This window comes from Myotis myotis, unplaced genomic scaffold (genome assembly GCF_014108235.1).
Source record: "Myotis myotis isolate mMyoMyo1 unplaced genomic scaffold, mMyoMyo1.p scaffold_m19_p_15, whole genome shotgun sequence".
NCBI classification, from domain to species: Eukaryota; Metazoa; Chordata; class Mammalia; order Chiroptera; family Vespertilionidae; genus Myotis; species Myotis myotis.
In genome coordinates, this window is record NW_023416319.1 from 8748916 (window position 1) to 8767427 (window position 18512).

General features: G+C 36.4%; 1 protein-coding gene across 2 annotated transcripts in view; it reads right to left on the bottom strand.

Annotated features, from left to right (window-relative positions):
• NHLRC2 (NHL repeat containing 2) overlaps window positions 1-18512 on the bottom strand; it is a 46770-nt gene that overhangs the window by 9852 nt on the left and 18406 nt on the right. The window contains exons 5-6 of one of the 2 annotated variants that reach the window (XM_036335925.1): window positions 14720-14849; window positions 3068-3167 (exon numbers count right to left, since the gene is read on the bottom strand). In XM_036335925.1, coding sequence (XP_036191818.1) covers window positions 3068-3167; window positions 14720-14849 — 230 coding nt within the window. The remainder of the gene's footprint in view (window positions 1-3067; window positions 3168-14719; window positions 14850-18512) is intronic. The other variant, XM_036335927.1, reaches the window with a different exon arrangement.

Sequence of the window (18512 nt, forward strand, 5' to 3'; positions counted from 1 at the left end):
CAAATGAGTGTTAATGATGAAATCAATGGTGGTAAGCATTGTAAAAAAAAATCTAGTGATCTTGGCTCAGTTAAATTGTGCAAGTCAGTTTTCACTGTAGTTTTTCTAATTGTTAACTAACTTATTTATCCACTGTGTAGGGACCTTTCTACATTTTTGACATATATAAAACTGAAACTATTCTCAGTGGTCAGACAGGAAACCCCTGACAAGGTTAGAATTACAAGAATAGTGATTGTATCATTGATGGTATAGATTTTTTTTCCCCCTCCAAATGTTCAGGGACAGGTACAGCTGGATCCCACTTTAACTTCTTCTTAGATTCATACAATATTAGGTCCTGAAAGGGAATTAAAAAGATTATCCAGCTCTTGATAGATTAAAGCTTAAGTTTCCATTTTAAAAAAAGTTTTGTTTTCTTATACACAGTAGACTGAAAGATTACTTCAACAGACAACCAGCTCAAGCATTACCCACTTTAAGAAACGAATACAGGATGATTATGCTGCTCTAACAAATCAATTATGCAAATCAATTTCTTATATACACTAGGGAATTTTCTACTTCAAGGATTATTGCAGGATTCCTTATGTAATGCAGAGAAAGTTTTATGCCATAGTTTCTGAATTTATGCTGGAGGGATTGTAAGGAAAGAGAAGAAGCTGACTTTGAAGCAAAATAATAAGATTCCATGCATATCACATCCAAATATGGCATAATATACAAAAGTCTAAAATGACCATCAGTCACTCTTTGGTTGCTATGTTCCCAAAGCTCAGTTAGGCAGGGAGCAGAGGATGGAGGCAAAGGGATACAGAGTGTATAAAATATGGCCACTTACTCAAGGCACTGGGAAAAAAATCTAGTCAGAGAAATACAGGTAATAACTAACATGTCAAACAAATAAATTAAAGGTAATTACTACAAGGAGTCAATCTAAAAAGGAGTTCCCTTAAGAGGTAGAAAGAGTGGAAACAGTAACTTCTAAAATGTTAGGAGTCATTCCCACTCAAAGATCAGTAACAAAGATAAAACATCCTTAAAATTATGATACAGGTCAATGTGATCTGGGTGGATACTTTCCTAAAAAGAATGAGAGTAAACACTCTACTTATTTGGTATTTAGTCAACTCTTGACCATTTAGGTCCAACACAGCCATCACTTAGAACATTCTGGCCATCTCTGTTATTTCTTTCTGCTGTTTAAAATTACGTCTCATGGAAAATGTTTGGTCACTTCCCTGTTTAGGCTACTATCATCTCCTGCCTGGATTACAATAACCTCCTCACTTCTATCTATGTGTCTAGTCTTGTCCCTCTCCAAATGTCCCCAGTGTTTTTAAAAAAACAGTTCTTATTATGTTACTTCCCAGCTTAAAACTTTCTAGAAAGGCATGCAGAGTAATGTTCAAATCTCTTAAAAGGGCTCAAAGGCACTTTGTGATATGGCTTCTACCGACATGACTACAGAGTCATTTCTTGCCTGAAAAACCTCCACTCTCCCAGTCTGTGTCCTACTCCTCTATCAGGTTTCAGTCTACTTGTTTCTTCCAGGAAGCCTTCCTTGACGGATATCAGGTGTTCTTCTTATTTACACAAGGGACAATTTCAAGTTGAAGGACTGCTGCAGTAATTTTTTTATACACAGCACCTTCCCCAAGTGTCTTGTTTGTTTGCTAATCTGGTTCTTAGTCTGTAAGCTCACTGAGGACAGCAACCATATCTTTTCATTTTATTCTTAATTAGTGAGTATATTTCATTCCTATTGCCTAGTATAGTGGCTAGCATACAGTATGTTTAATAAATAGAGGAATTAACTGTTGCAAACATCATACAACACAGCACACACATACACACTATTTGAAATATATCTGATATTTTTGATTATGCATACAACTGCTCCTTTCTATTGATAAAGGTAATCAGGATGACAGGCATTTTCTATGGTGACTTGACAGTCTTTCTGGCTAATACTTTCATTCATTTTTTTATTCTGCAAACCTTTACTGGCTCCTAATATGTACCAGATACTGTGCCAGGTATGGGGAACACAAAAATGAATGAGAAAGGGTTCTTTCCTTTCAGAGGCAGTCTAGTAAGACAAAATAGTTAACAAATAAGTGCAACCAAAAACAGACAAGGAGAGTCAGAAGAAAAGAGAGAGGTGGGGAGGGGAAGAGAAGACAAACTTACCAGGGCAGTGACATAACTACATAAGCAGTGCAGTGAAATCACAGGGAAGACTATGATCAGTTCTACCTGGGGTGTTAGGAAGAAGAGAAAAGGCTCTATCGAAAAAGATATAAGAAACTTTGTAGAGACACTACTTTTTCACCTTTATATCCCCACCAGTGACAACAAAGCTACAACCATTTGCTGAATATGCCAGGCATTAGGCTGAGCTCTTCACACATATTGATTCTCAAACAAACCTAAGAGGGAAGTAAAAATAAGAACTCAGAGTTAAAGTGGCTCCCCTAAGCTCGCACAGATAGTAAATGGCAGACCAGGATTCAATATCAGGCCTGACTACAACACCGAGCTATTAACCACGATGCTTTATAGCACTTAAATACCGGGACTAACGAGTGGGAATGCCTGCACTGGGAGTCAAAAGGAAGTGCTCACCAAATGCCTCCAGGCTTCTTTCTGGCCGCTCAGTGGGATTGCTCATCCAGGGTCCCTGAAGTTAGATGAGGTGTGGTCGTGAGACTGACTGTGGCTGATGACATGTAAGTAGAAGTGATGTGTCACTTCTGAATAGAAGCTTTAAGAGGTATTAAGGGACTCACCACCCCTCTCTCTCTGCCAGGATGACTGGCAGAGCTCTAGATGGTGGCTGCCGCATCAGCCTGTGTGGCAGAGCAGTGCTCCCGGTGCACCTAAGTGAGTGAGCAAAGGACCAAGCCTTGTCTTAAGCCACGGAGAATCTGGCTGTTTGTCATGGTAGTGTATCCCAGCACCTCCTGACAAGTACAGTAAGTGTCAAGAGGATGGAGACTTGCGAAAGGGAATTCTGTGAACTCCAAGTTGTGCAGTTTACCCCAAAAGAGATATTGCCACTTACTTTTTCTTTGGTAGTCGGCCACAGTCCAGTAGGAGTGCCCATATCTGATGAGTCCCTGCCATGGCTATCCACAGAATGTCATCTCTTTGGACCTCTGAACCTTTATAAAAGTAAATAGTAAATAATATGTACATATTTTGGTTAATAGAAAAACACCAATTTTTTTGAGAAATTTAAGGGAAGACAGTAATATGTTTATAAATCATCTGATAGAAGAAAGTAAAAATATTGCAATGTTTTAAGTTGTTTTTGAAAAATTTCTATTTTCCTTGTGAAAGACATACTTCTTTAGACTTATAAATATACTGGTAAATTCACAGAAATCCAATGTATTCTTAATAGTAATATGCCCCTGCATCCTGGGCACAATGTTTTCAAACATCTGATTTTTTATTTTATGTGATAAAAGAAATGGGTTGGCACATACTTTCTAAGAAATTGGTAGTCAAATAATCAGCACTAACCACCTAAATTATATGCTTTAGTAACAGTTTCTCATGAAAACACTATTTTAATATTTTAAGAAATGTTTATATCTGCGACAATATCAACTTTTAGACTTAGATATACATCACAACTGCTATTTAAAAATCAATTGTTTAATTGGTTAGAAAACTTTTTCAAAAACGCTCGAGTATAATATAGCTGTTTACTAAAATTAAACAATTAAAATGAACAAATAGTTGTAAAAATTAAATTTATAACTTATTACAATGTGACAAGGCTCTATTTCTCAAATTCATTTTGTTAAATATTTAAATATTTTAATTTTAGATGTATTCTAAGGCTACTTTTACATGTAATTGAGGTATTTTAACTAAAATCATTTGGTCAGACACATGCTCTAAGAAATTATCTTAGTAAGGCTATTTTATTTATATTTTCTTTAACTTCAAGTAGTTTGTATTTAAAAGAAACTTTTCTTCCTTAACTTGTATTACTTTCAAGTGCCTTTCAATTTAACAACAAAAATGATGACGAGGGTTCTCAATGAATGTGGTTGCTATGCGCCAAGCATTTTACAGAGATCATCAGTGAACTTTTCTCAAAGCCCCGGAAGACAGGTAGTGCTATTATGTCCTTTTTACAGATGAAGAAACTGAAGATGAAAGAGGGTAGGTAACTTGCTAGGATCACAGAGCTAGTAAATGAAGGAAGGAATTGGAACAGGCAATCCAACAGAAAAATCTATTTTACATGTTGCCTTTTCTCTGCATTCTTAATTACTATCCTATAAAATATAAAGGAAAGCAGTTTATTTCAATTTAATTTTTTCATAGTCAAATACTGTTATAAACATAAATTGCATTAAAAGTGATAATGGCATTCCATATATTCTGGGGACTCAGTCTCTGTTTAATATTTTAAAACTAGATCAAAGGCTTTTCATAATTATTTTATTTTGCCCCTTCCATGTGAGGATAAAAAGGAAGGTGACTATAAGCCAAGAGAAAGCTCTCACCAGAACCCAGTCATGCTGGCACCTTGACCTTGAACTTCTAGCCTTCAGAACTGTCAGAAACTAAGTGTCTGTTGTTTAAGCAACCCCAGTCTGGTATTTTGTTATGGCAGCCTAAGCTGATAAAGACAGTCCCCTAAGAGTAGAAATTAGACAAGGATATCTGCTATAAACACTTATTTAGCGCAACAAGAAAAAGTAGCAAAAAAGTATGAAGATTACACTTTATAGTATAAGTATTAGTTTGGTCCTGGTTTCTGTATACTTATTTCCTTTAAACTCCTAAGAAATGAGAAGAAGTGACCAGGCTGTGTCAGGTCAAAATTCAGATGTTGGGATTCTATCTATCACTTGATGATGGTGGTGGGGATGGTGATGAAAATGATAACCACCAGAACACTTCCTATGTTTAAGGTCCTGAGATGATAAACATTTTACATGAGTTATTCCCTTTAATAACTTTTTTAAAAAATATATTTTATTGATTTTTTACAGAGAGGAAGGGAGAGAGATAGAGAGTCAGAAACATCGATGAGAGAGAAACATCGATCAGCTGCCTCCTGCACATCTCCCACTGGGGATATGCCCGCAACCCAGGCACATGCCCCCGACCAGAATCGAACCCGGGACCCTTCAGTCCGCAGGCCGAAGCTCTATCCACTGAGCCAAACCGGTTTCGGCCCCTTTAATAACTTAATAATGCCTTCCAACCTTAAGAAGTCTAGTATCATCTCTATAAAGAAAGTGAAATTCACAGGGGTTAAATAATTCGTGGAAATTCACACAGCTAACCTGGAATACTCCATTAGGAAGTTGATTACAAATCAGCAGTGTTCTGATCAGAATGGAGCCCATGCTCTCTGGTCAGTTCTTCTGTGGCCTGTTCTTTTCTTCCTCCCTTTTGCCTCTGCCCCATGGATTTAGCTCTGGCTTTAAGTACCCAAGTGCAGTATCACGTATGATCACAAATAGCCATCTAATCAAACTTAACCATGGCTTTCTACTTCAGCTTCACTCCTTATGCCCTCCTCTCCCTATGGCCTCTGGCTGAGTAATCTTTTACAAGTATTTTTCCAGTCCCTCGCCTTCCCATCTTTGATTTGGTTCAGCTTAGTAACATCTCTTTGTGACTTGTGAAATGACTCCATTCTTATAGCAAAGAATGAAAATAACATTGATATATTAATCATTTCTTTGTACAAGCACTGTTCTAAGTGCTTTTCCATATATTCTCATAATTCTCACAATAAGCCTTTGAGATAGGTACTATTAGCATCTTCAATTTATTTATTTATTTATTTATTTATTTATTTATTTATTTATTTATTTATTTATTTTTAAATATATTTTATTGATTTTTTTACAGAGAGGAAGGGAGAGAGATAGAGAGTTAGAAACATCGATGAGAGAGAAACATCGATCAGCTGCCTCCTGCACATCTCCTACCCGGAGATGTGCCCGCAACCCAGGTACATGCCCTTGACCGGAATCGAACCTGGGACCTTTCAGTTCGCAGGCTGACGCTCTATCCACTGAGCCAAACCGGTTTCGGCAGCATCTTCAATTTAGATGAGGGAATTGAGGCATAAAGAGTCTAGTAGCTTGTCAAAGTCACACGACCACACTAAGATGTAAAACTGGCTCCAGGGTCCAAGCTCAAAACCAGCATGCTACACTGTCTTTCAAGAAGTTTTTACTCTGCCTGATCATTTCTCTGAGGACTGAAGAGTTTTTACAAATAAAATGAGAATTTAAAAAAAAAAAGGTAGTCTGGCATTTATGTCTATCAAACTAACGAGAGTCACTTTAACAATTTATACTGTTTATCCTGGATTTAAAAATCTAAAGCACATAACTGTATCACTAAGTTATATGCATATATGCATAACCCATGGACACCGACAATAATGTGGTGAAGGCCTGGGGTGGGGGGCGGGTGTGGGGTGGAGGAGGTAAATAGGGAGAAAAAAGGGAACATCTGTAATACTTAATTGTAAAACAATAAAGATACATTTTAAAAAATTTATACCATTCATCCTGGTTTTTAAAATCTAAAGCACATAGTTGTATCACTGAGTAGGGTATTACTTTTGTTCTTTCTAACAATTACGAACATTTCCATTTTAAGTTAAGAGCACACTTAGTACCACTGACTTTCAACAGTCACAAATTAAAAATAAAAAAGGATAATGCCAAAAGCTAAAAAGGTTTGGGAAAGTCAAAATCCCTCATAATCATCAATAAGGATTACTGAAATAGTTTCAGAAAGCAGAAATAAAATCGGCAAATGAAATATAGAAATGAAAAAAACACCTTTTATCCAGCTTTTAAATATTCTGTTATTTTAAGTAATTATGATAAAAATAAAGTCCACTGGCTAGAACCTTCTTAATAGCATCTGTGAAATCCTCCATTAGTGTAGTTTTTCTCCATAGTCTCTAAACCTCCTATGAAGCAAGGCCTTAAGCCACTAGGAAAAAGCGACAAAGCCCCGGGCACAGGAAAAGACTAATTCGAGGACTGGAAGAGGGCAGAAGAAAAACATCTCTTCATCTCTGGGAGAGGGGCAGGAAATTGTCTTTGGTCAAAGACTCCATACTGACACCAAGCAGGGGTTCCCCACTGCTGGAGGGAAAGGAGGAAACTCTTCAAAACCACTCACAGATTAAAGGCAGAGTTTGGTTGCCAGAGAGAAACGGAACAGAAACAATGAAAAAAAAAAAAAAAAAAAAAGCTCCCATTTCCTTTCCTGGACCACAGGCACACAGGGGTCCTAAGACTGAGACTGTTCAGAACAACAGAGAACACTCCCTTAGAGAATGACAAACAGCAACAGGTCACCTGTCATGCAGCTGCAAGAGTAAAAGAGAACCACTGTGGTTGAGCTGTACAGGATGACTGAAAGCCGAGGTGGAACCCCCCACCCCCAGCCTCTAGGTCCCCATGCTTAGGCAACACCAGCCCACAGCTAAAGGAATTCAAAAGCTGTGAACTGACAGAACTCACAGCAATAATAACACCCAGACCCAGCCCAGCTTCTGACTACATTGACTCAACCTCCCATAATAGTTAGATAAATACTATTGATCTCAGCCCCTCTAATTCCACACAAGATGACTGGAATTTAGTTAAAATTGAAAAGACAAACATAAAGTAAGCAGAACCCCTCCTCCCTGTCCCTGCCTCTCCACCCCCGCAAAGAAAAACCCTCACCCAAATAAACACATACCCACCCCTCATCAAAAACAAAAAACAAAAAACAACCCCCACACATTTTCAAGAAACAAAGCAATCAACAGTAACAGACTGAAAGATTACCTGAAATCTGGAACTATATAACATGGACTTTGAAATTACTATGCCACTATGTTAGAGAATCTAGAGAAAAAGGTGGCCTACCTAAATTTGTAAAAAATTTCAGCATAGATGGAATCTAAGAAATAGTAATATGGAAACCCTATAAAAATATCAGATGAAAAATTCCTTCAACAATCTCATCAACAGACTAGACACAGTTGAGGAAACAATCACCCCAACGATAAATCAATAAAAATTATTCACACTAAAACACAAAGAGAAAAAAAGGGTAAAATAAAAAGAGCACAGTATGTAAAAAGTGCTGGGTATAATATCAAGAGTCTAATATATGAGTAACTGAAATCCCAGAAAGAGGAGAAAGGAGCAGAAAAAAATATTTAAAGAGAGAATGGGTGAGAATTTTTTCACAGATAATGAAGGACATCATACCACATCATAGACTCAAGAATTCTAACAGGATAACTCCTAGACATATCAGTCAAACTGCTGAAAACCAAAGAGAAAATCTTGAAGGTGGCCAGAAAAAAAGCATACACTTTATTTTGTTATATTTATTTTTTAATATATTTTTATTGATTTCAGAGAGGAAGGGAGAGGATGAAAGAAACATTAATGATGAAAGAGAATCATTGAATGGCTGCCTCCTGCACCTCCCCCACCCCACACACTGCGGGGGTCAAGCCCGCAACCTGGGCATGTGCCCTGATTAGGATTCGAACCATGACTGCCTGGTGCATAGGTTGATGCTCAACCACTGAGCCATGAGGGCCGGGCAAAAGCACACATTTTATACACAAAGGAACTAGGAAAAGAAATCAGACCTCTTATTTAATACTATGTAAGCTAAAAGACAATCAAATGACATCTTTAAAGTATCAAAGGAAAAAGGAAAGTCAACCCAGACATATATGGAGTAAAAATATCTTCCAAAAATGAAGGCTGAATACTTTTCCAGACACTCCCCTTCCCCTAAAAAAGGCCAAGAGAAATCATTGGCAGCAGCCATCTGCCAATGTTAAAGGAAGTTAAAGGAAGTTTTTTAGGCAGGAGCAATACTAACCTAGGACTCTCGGGACTGTTAAGAAAAGAGCCACTTTGGAAAGCACTTTGGCAGTTTCTTATAAAATTACACATTTATCATATGATCCAGCAATTTCATTCCTAAACATTTTCCAAAGAGAAATAAATACTATGTCCACATAAAAACCTATACACATGTTTTTATACAGGCTTTAATAATTGCTGTAGACTAGAGGCATCTGGAATGTTTATCAACTGATGAATAAACTGTGGCAGAGCCAAACAATGAAATACTTCTCAACAATAAAAAAAGAACCAACTATTGATACCAGCAACAACAGCAATGAATCTCGAAAGCATTGTACAGAATGAAATAACCAGGCATAAGAAATGCACTGTTGCCAATGTTTGGAGAGGGTGTTGGAGGTGATGGGAGGAAGACTGAGCAAAGGGTCATGAGAGAACTTTTGGGGTGATGGAAATATTCTGTATCTTGATTGCAATAATAGTTGTAAGACTAAATATGTTTGTCAAAAGTCATATAACTCATACCTAACAAGGGTGAATATTACTTTCTGTAAATTATACCTCATTAATTGGACTTAAAAAACCTTTCAAACACAATTCAATGTGATAAGATAGTACAAGAATCATCTCTCAAATTTTAGGCCTATAAATACAACTGCTTTTAGTTTAAGCTTTTGTAACTTGCTTTTTTCACTCACCAGTTACACTGTATAAAATTTATTCCTCAAAAATTCTGTATCATCTGATTATTTTTAGAGGGTAAATGTATTGTATAGTATTTTATAGCATATTAACGAAACTCCAAGAACCATATTATCTAAGCACTTAAGTACCAACTCTGTAGATTATAAGACTAACATACTAAATAGTTAAATTTTTATCATAAAAGGTTGTATAAGAACAGCTAAACTTCTATCTAGGGAAAATACTGATTAAAAGACCAAGAAAGGTTAATGGGATTCGGGCATATTATCCTTTCTATAAATGATTCTAAATCAGGTAAAATCTACTTAGTGACTAGTGGGGTTTTGAACTTTAGGATGAAAAATCTCTCCAGTTATTGTCTGCCAAGAGTGAAGTCATGCATTTTAGAAACGTGGCAGAGTTTCTGCTGAAAATGAATTTATTGTACCTAGTAATTACTTTTCTTACACTGTGTAGTTCTGACCATATTTAGAGTGATAATGCTTTTATCACTGTAATGGCATAATTAGGTTAAGTATTCAGAATTAAAATACACAAACACATTTACATATTATAATGGGTATTTCAAGTCCCATTATTTATTAACTGGGTCTCTTGATAGGGTATATATATTTAACTATGTATTGGTCCTTGTTATTTTTCATTTTATTTACCTAATCTATTTTGCTCCTTTGTAAGGTTTAATTTTAATGAAATATGCATATGAATGGATGGATGCATTCATTATAAAGCTTAATAATTAAGCATCCATATGCAAACCACCTAACTCAAGAAAGAACATTCTTGCATCCTTTTATGACTATAACCCCTTCTCTTTCCGGAAGGAACCACCAGTCTAAAAAATTTTTTTTCACTTTCTTATTTTTCAGTTTTACCAAGTCTGGATTGATCTCTGAAGATATAATTAGTCTTGCTTACTACTAAACCTTCTGTAAAAAATATCATACTGTAGGCTCTTTTGTAGCTTTTTTCACTCAACAGATTCCTTCTGATACTTGTCTATGCAGCTAGGTGTATCTATGATTCATTATTTGCACTGAAGAACAGCCTAATGTATGAAGATATCACAATACCTAACCTATTTTTCATTATGTTTACTCCTGATAATTCCACTCTCAAATTCCTAACTATGGTAGCATTTCCGAAACACTTTATAAAATTATTAAAATATTTTTAAAACTCAAGTATTTACAAGAACAATTTTTGTCAGCCACAATCCCCTTCAAATTTTGTTTAATTCAAAATGTGTTCAAGTAGGTGTACAATTATGTAATTTAAATTTATATGAACCAATTCAATCTGAATGCAAAAAGCAAGTTGTTTCTATAAATATAAAGTTGGATATTTTGGAAAGACTCAATAAAGAAACGTAGCCCTAGCTGGCTTGGCTCAGTGGATAGAGCGTCAGCCTGCGTACTGAAGGGTCCCAGGTTCGATTCTGGCCAAGGTCACATGCCTGGGTTGTGGGTTCAATCCCCAGCAGGGGATGTGCAGGAGGCAGCTGATCAATGATTCTCTCATCATGGATGTTTCTATCTCTCTATCCCTCTCCCTACCTCTCTCTAAAAAAAAAAAAAAAAAAAAAGTAGCTAAGTCAAATTGTTTTTCAATTAGGGGTAGTCCTACATCAAAGATGGGTTAAAAAAATGTACATTTATAGTTCTTAAATTAAAACAAAGCATTTTTAGTTTTGTCGTTCTGGTTTAATAGATTTCCCCCCCCTAACAATTTAATTATCATAGCCAATCACTTCAATAAGGGATTCTACTGTATTTATTTAAGTCTACTTTTATTACACAAAGGAGTCAGGTAACTTACAAAGAAATACACCCTACTAAGATAAATGCATTTAAAATCAGTAAGAAAGTTGGACCAATAGGTAAATAGGGTAGGAAAGAGAGACGCAGTCACACTATTAAAAACTGGATGTCATATTTCCATTATCCTTTGCTAACGATAAATCTGTGTGGATTTCTTAGCAATCAATACAACAATGCAAACACAATAAATTATTACATTTAAATTTTCTAGGAGCTAAAAAACAAACTTGATACCTAGGAAAAAGTACAATTATAATACTGAGATCAGAAAAAACTTTCTCTAGTTGATAAACCATATAGGTTATTTACAAGGTAAATATTGAAACCATCAACAATTCCTACAGTAAAAACAGGAAATCTTATAGGACTGTGTTTTGAGGAAATACATATATGAAACAGATATCCTATATAATAAAGAATATGCAAATTGACCATCACACTCTTGCACAAGATGGCTGGCAGGGAAGGCAGTTGCGGGGGACCAGGCCTGCAGGGGAGGGCAGTTAGGGGCAACCAGGCCAGCAGGGGAGGGCAGTTGGGGGTGACCAGGCCAAGCAGGGGAGGGCAGTTGGGGGTGACCGGGCTTGCAGGGGAGGGCAGTTGGGGGCAACTGGGCCGGCAGGGGAGCAGTTAGGCGTCGATCAGGCTGGCAGGGGAGTGGTTAGGGGGTGATCAGGCTGGCAGGCAGAAGCGGTTAGGGGCAATCAGGCAGGCAGGCAGGTGAGCGGTTGGGAGCCAGCAGTCCTGGATTGTGAGAGGTATGTCTAACTGCCGGTTTAGGCCTGATCCCTGTGGGCAGTCGGACATCCCCCGAGGGGTCCCAGATTGGAAAGCGTGAAGGCTAGGCTGAGGGACCCCCCCCCCCCCGAGTGCACAAATTTCGTGCACTGGGCCTCTAGTACAAACATAAAAATATAAATGAATGTGATTTTATGCTGATATATTTTTTAATGAATGACATGTTGCCAAAAGTAGTTTAGTAAAAACAAATGTAAGAAATATTCTATGATCTAATTTCCCATACTCTGACAATACATTAATCCAGGATTAGATTTTAGAGTAATTTAAATTAGTGACTCTTAAAATGTTTTTGGGTAACATACCACTTTGAAACTCTGATGAGAATCTGACCAATTCCCCCAAATCTTGAAAATAATTTCTGTGAAGTTTAAGTACTTTACAAAGCCTAACCAGGAATGCCTTGGGTATATGACTCAAGGTTAAAAGCTCTCAGGCAAGAGTAGTCATTGTGATTACAAGTCCTTCATACAGTGCTTGGAAACCTTTTTCTCTTGGCCAGGAATTTAGAAGGTGTCGAACTTAAGTGTATTCAAGAATACACCTCTTGCCAAGTACCTGAGTGAAGCTATTTTAAGCTGTAAGTCAAATGAAGAACCACATGCTTATAAAAACCTGTTGAGCTAAGTAAGTAGGACTCGCTTCCTTTACTGAAAACTGAGCTTAGTAATGACACAATCCTCAGATTGCATGTCACTCCAGCTGGAAGCTGAGGGAGTACTTGTCAATAGAGCCAAGATTTTCCTTGGAAAGCATTTTGGGTGCATTCTCAATACAAGACAACCAACCAGAAATTCCATGCTATAAAGTATGCCTGAAAAACTTTTAGCCTAGCAAAATATTTAAGCACTCCTTGGCCATTAAATAAATCCAACTTAGTAAAGCATCCAATAAAGTACATCCTGTTTATAAGTCCTATAAAGTCTGATATATGTGACAGATTGAATTACTGGTCTCAATTCTTTACTCCTCTGTAATAATATTAGATACCCACACCCTTGACATGGCCTCATTGTAGGCAAGGTGTCTATCCCTGCCCCATAACTTTGAGCTTAGTTATGTGTCTTGCTTTAATAACAGTAGGTAAGCAGATAGGACATAGCTAAGCGTCTGCCCCCTGGTGGTCAGTTCGCGTCATAGCAACTAGTCGACCGGTTGTCTGGTTGCTTAGGCTTTTATATATATAGATCATCTATGTTCTTATTGATTGCACCTGGGACGTACTGCTCCCTCTGCCACCCCAACTCCTTCCCCACTATGATTATTGTGACACAGAATTCCAAAAAGGAAAATCTCAAAAAGAACTTGTGCAAAATCTCCAAGTTATACATATTAAGTACAGGTAGTACCAAAAATTCATTCAGTTATTTTATGAATATTAAAAACTCTATAAAAAGTTAATCAAATGAAAAAAATCAAGGTCTTTGAATTATAAGCAAATTGGCATCATGATAAAAAATTATCTCAAGATGTAAAGCCATTCAACTAAACTGATGCTTATCCTATATAATAAAAGGCTAATATGCAAATCGACCGAACAGTGGAATGACCAATCGCTATGATGTGCAATGACCATCAGGGGGCAGACACTCAACGCAGGAGCTGTTCCCTGGTGGTCAGTGTGCTCCCACAGGGGGAGTGCCGCTCAGCGAGAAGCCCTGAGCCGGGCTTATGGCTGGCGAGGAGCAGACCTAAGTCATCAGTTGTACATCCCCCAAGGGCACCCCCGCCCCGAGTGCGCAAATTTCATGCACCAGGCCTCTAGTTCACTCTATAAACATATTAAGACCATCCAAACCATTTAGTCACAAGTTTTATTTTCAGTGTATTCTACTAACTTACTTTTATTCATTACTCTGGTTTTAGATATGTAGATAACCATCCCTGTATCACTGAGGGCCAATGAGAAATAAGGACTTATGCTCCTGGGTCATCTTATAGTCAATTAATGTAGGTAGCAAAGATTGTAAAGATAATGTCAATCTTATTCATTATTAATACCTACATAATACAGTAGGGCAAAAGTGTTTTTTTCAAATTGCTCAAAAGAAGCTATCATGGTTCAATACAAATTTTAATAATCTAAAAAAAGCAACTCACTTTTAAATTTATTTTTCAAACTAGAAAAAAAGGACATTGTTAAATGGTATAGTTCATGAATAATTGTTTGAAGTTCTGAAACTAATCCTAATTTAAGAATATTCAGAGCTACATTAATTGAAAGCTGCAGCTAAACTGAGATTCTTTAACATTAATTCAGAATAATATATGCACTATCTTGTGCATAAAACATAATGTGTAATGTTACATGTTATATAAAATATATTCCATCTTGTATACATTACTGCTGGCTTTGCTTTTATACAATAAATCTCAAGACACAGGCATAAAAGTATAAAATTACTAGCAATAGAATTAATCCAAATGAATGTCCCCAGCATCTTTTTAAAATCTTACATTTATGAAACAATGTTTACTTATATTAAGTATTAGAAGTTTACATACCTGATGATCCCAAAATTACATCCCATGGGGAACTAATGGGCTGTTGCTCTCCTTTAGCTCCACCTTCTTTATCTGTACCTTGAATACCAATGCCAGCTACAGTGCTCACCATCTCAGCTTCTAGGTCAATCTACAGAAAGGAAGATGTTGTATGCAATGCATGTTACCTTTTATTTTCTTTTGGACATGAAGATTTTTAATAAAAACATATAGAAGGTATTAGCAATACAAATACTTTCTTTAAAAACAAACAAGTATAAATCCCTGGGAATTAAGGGGAAAGAAGGATGAATAAGTGGAACACAGGATTTTTATGGCAGTGAAACTATCCTGTTTGATGCTACAATGGTCAATGGATACATGTCATGGTGCATTTGTCCAAACCTACAAAATGTGCCAATCAAGAGTGAACCCTAATATAAATGATGGTCTCTGCATGATAACGATGTGCAGGTTCAATAAGTGTAACAAATGTATCACATTGGTGTGGAATGGTTGATGGTGAGGGAGTCTTGCAGGGATGGGGGGGAAAGAAACTGTGTTTTATGTTCAATTTTGCTATGAATCTAAAACTGCTCTAAAAAATAAAGTCTATTACCTTATAAAAATTTAAAAGCTTAAAAAAGGTTTAATTAAGCATAGGGTGATCTTGTTATTCAAAAGCACAAAACTCAGTCCTTTTCATTTCCTCACCTGTCCATGCCCCCACTTCCCTCCTGCCCCCCTCATCTCATCATGCCTCTACCAGAAATGGTGTTGATCTTCTTTTAACTATAAAATATTTTAAAAGAAAGTGAAATTTTAAAGCAAAATCTAAAAAATTCACATTCTTGAAATTAAATGTATTTCAGTTATGCTTGGCTACTAAATGACACATATACAGCTTAATATATGCCAGCTACTGATCCAGGTGTCATCCATCCATTCATCCTCATAATGACTATGATTATCATTATTGCACAGATCATTATGTAACTTTCTCAAGATCCTATAGCTAGTAAGTCCAGGATCTGGGGATTTGAATACAGGCAGTGCTAGCTCTACTACATTATATTGCCTCTGCTGTATACATTGGTAAACTAATGCATTCTACTGGGGGAAAAAAGCTCTGGTTTCATCTCCTGAGACCCTTCCACCAACACTTTACCATGAACATTTTCAAACTAGAAAAAAGTTAAAAGAATCTTGCAGTAAAGATCTATACACACACCACTTATTATCACCATTTCACTTACTTGCTTTATTACATATTTTATCCAGCTATCAATCTACCCACCAACAATGTATGGGAGTTCCAATTGCTCCACATTCTTGCCAATATATAATGTTGTCAGTCTTTTAAATTTAAACCATTATAGTGGATATAAAGTGGATAAAAAAGTGATCAACATCCTGAGTTGAAAAAGAAATGTAAGTGACAAGGTCATTCTTATACCTTCTTTTGAAAAAATGTCTGATCAAATCTTTGACCCATTTTTTATTGGGCTGTCTTCTCATTTTTAGTTGTAGGAACCTTTATATATTTCATGGATACTAATCCCTTCATAAATATGTTTTGTAAATTTTTAAGGTTATTTTTTGACAGCTTGTGGCTTGTCTTTTTAACAGTAAATTTTAATGAGCAGAAATTTTAATTTTTGATAAATCTGAATTTATCATTTTTTTCTTTATGATTGTGTCTGTGTCCTGTCTTTGGAAACCTTTGCCCGCCTTTAAGTCATGAAGATAACGTTTTCATCTAAAAGCTTTACATTTTTAGCATTTACATTTAGGTGTGTGATGCATCTCGAGTTTATTTGTATACAACGTTCGAGGTAATGTGTTTCTTTTTATCCTCCACATGGGTATCTAGTTGTTCAAGCACAATTTGCTAAAATGACTTTCCTTTCTCCCTTGACTGCTTTGATGCTTTTGGGAAATCATAACTGTATTTGATATGACGTTTCTTCTAGGTGCTTTATTCTTTTTATTGATCTATATATTAACAAAGTATCACAGTCTTGATCAGCATAACATTAAGTCAGTCTTGAAATCAGGTACTATAAGTCTTTTAACTTTGTTCATTTTCAAAATTTTAGATATAATAAATTCTTTATTTTGCATTTCCATGTAAATTTTGGAATCCACTTAATACCAAAAAAATCTGATGGAGTTTTGACTGGGATTGCACTGAGTTTAAAGGTCAATTTGGAGAGAACTGACATCTTAATATTGAAACTTCCAATCCAATACTGGATTAATTTTCTTAGCAATGTTTTATAATTTGAAGTACACAAGTCTTGCATGTATTTTGTTAAATTTATTCTAAGTACTTTGTTTTTATTGCTACCGTAAATAGAATTTAAAATTTTTAATTCCCAATTAACTGTTATTAACATATAAACACAGAGTGGATCTTTTTTTATTGACTTTGTATTCTGCAACATTCCTAAATTCTCTTATTAGTGCAAGTAGCTTTTTCATAGATTTCTTAGAATTTTCTATGTATACTAGAGGCCCAATGCACGAAATTCATGCAAGATCTCACTCGATGATCTCACTCATTTGTGGAATATAATGAACAACATAAACTGATGAACAAAAACAGATTTGACAGAGAAGCATCGATCAGACCCAAACCTCAGAGGGAAGGTAGGGGAGGGTGGGGGTAAGGGGGAGAGATCAACCAAAGGACTTATATGCATTCATGTAAGCCTAACCAATGAACACAGACACCAGGGGGGTGAGGGCATGAGTGGGGAGAGTGGGGGGGGGGGAGAATTGGGGGATAAGGACACATATGTAATACCTTAATCAAGAAGGAAAAGAAAAAAAGAAAAAAATTCATGCAAGAGTAGGCCTTCCTTCCCCCGGCTGCTGGCACTGGCTTCCCTCCAGCACCCGGGACCCGGGTTTCCCTCACAGCTCCAGCTTTGTCTGGAAGGTCGTCCGGTCTAATCAGCATATTACACTTTTATTATTATAGATCACATGCCACTGGCAAATAAAGACAGTTCTTCTTCCTATATGCCTTTTGTCTCTCTTTGTTGCCTTACTACAATGGCTAATACTTTCAGTATAATATTTAATAGGTGTGGCGAGAGTGGGAATCCTTGCCTTGTTCCCAATCATGGAAGGAAGGCATTCAATATTTTGCATTAAGTGTAGCTATAAAGCCATTTTGTAAATGCCCTTTGATTATATTCACTATGTTTATTTCCTTTTCAAGTTTACTAGTTTTATCATTAATAGGTATTACATTGCCCAGCTGGTGTGGCTCAGTGGTTGAGCGTCTATCTGTGAATCAGGAGGTGACTGTTCAATTCCTGATCAGGGCACATGCCCGGGTTGCGGGCTTGATCCCCAGTGGGGGGGCATGCAGGAGGCAGCCGATCAATGATTCTCTCTCATCACTGGTGTTTCTCTCTCTCTCTTCCTCTCTGAAATCAATTAAAATATATGTTAAAAAATAGGTATTAAATTTTTTAAAATGTTTTTCTGAATAAATATAGTAATGATTATTGTCTTTTATTCCTTTATTACGATGAAATACATTGATTTATTTTAGCAATATCCTCTTGCATTATTTTTATAATCTCTCAAAATTGTAAAGAATATTATTAATGTAACCTTATCTATATTTTTTACTGAACTACTAGTAAATCTGCAAAAAATGCAATAGGCAGCTAGGGATAGGTCCTTGAAATAATATTTGATCTAAGAAATGCATCTTAGAAATTGACATGACAATCAAAAGAATTCCTCTTGCAAAAAGCCCCTGGTCCAGGTGATGTTACTGAGGTTTTTTAATGAA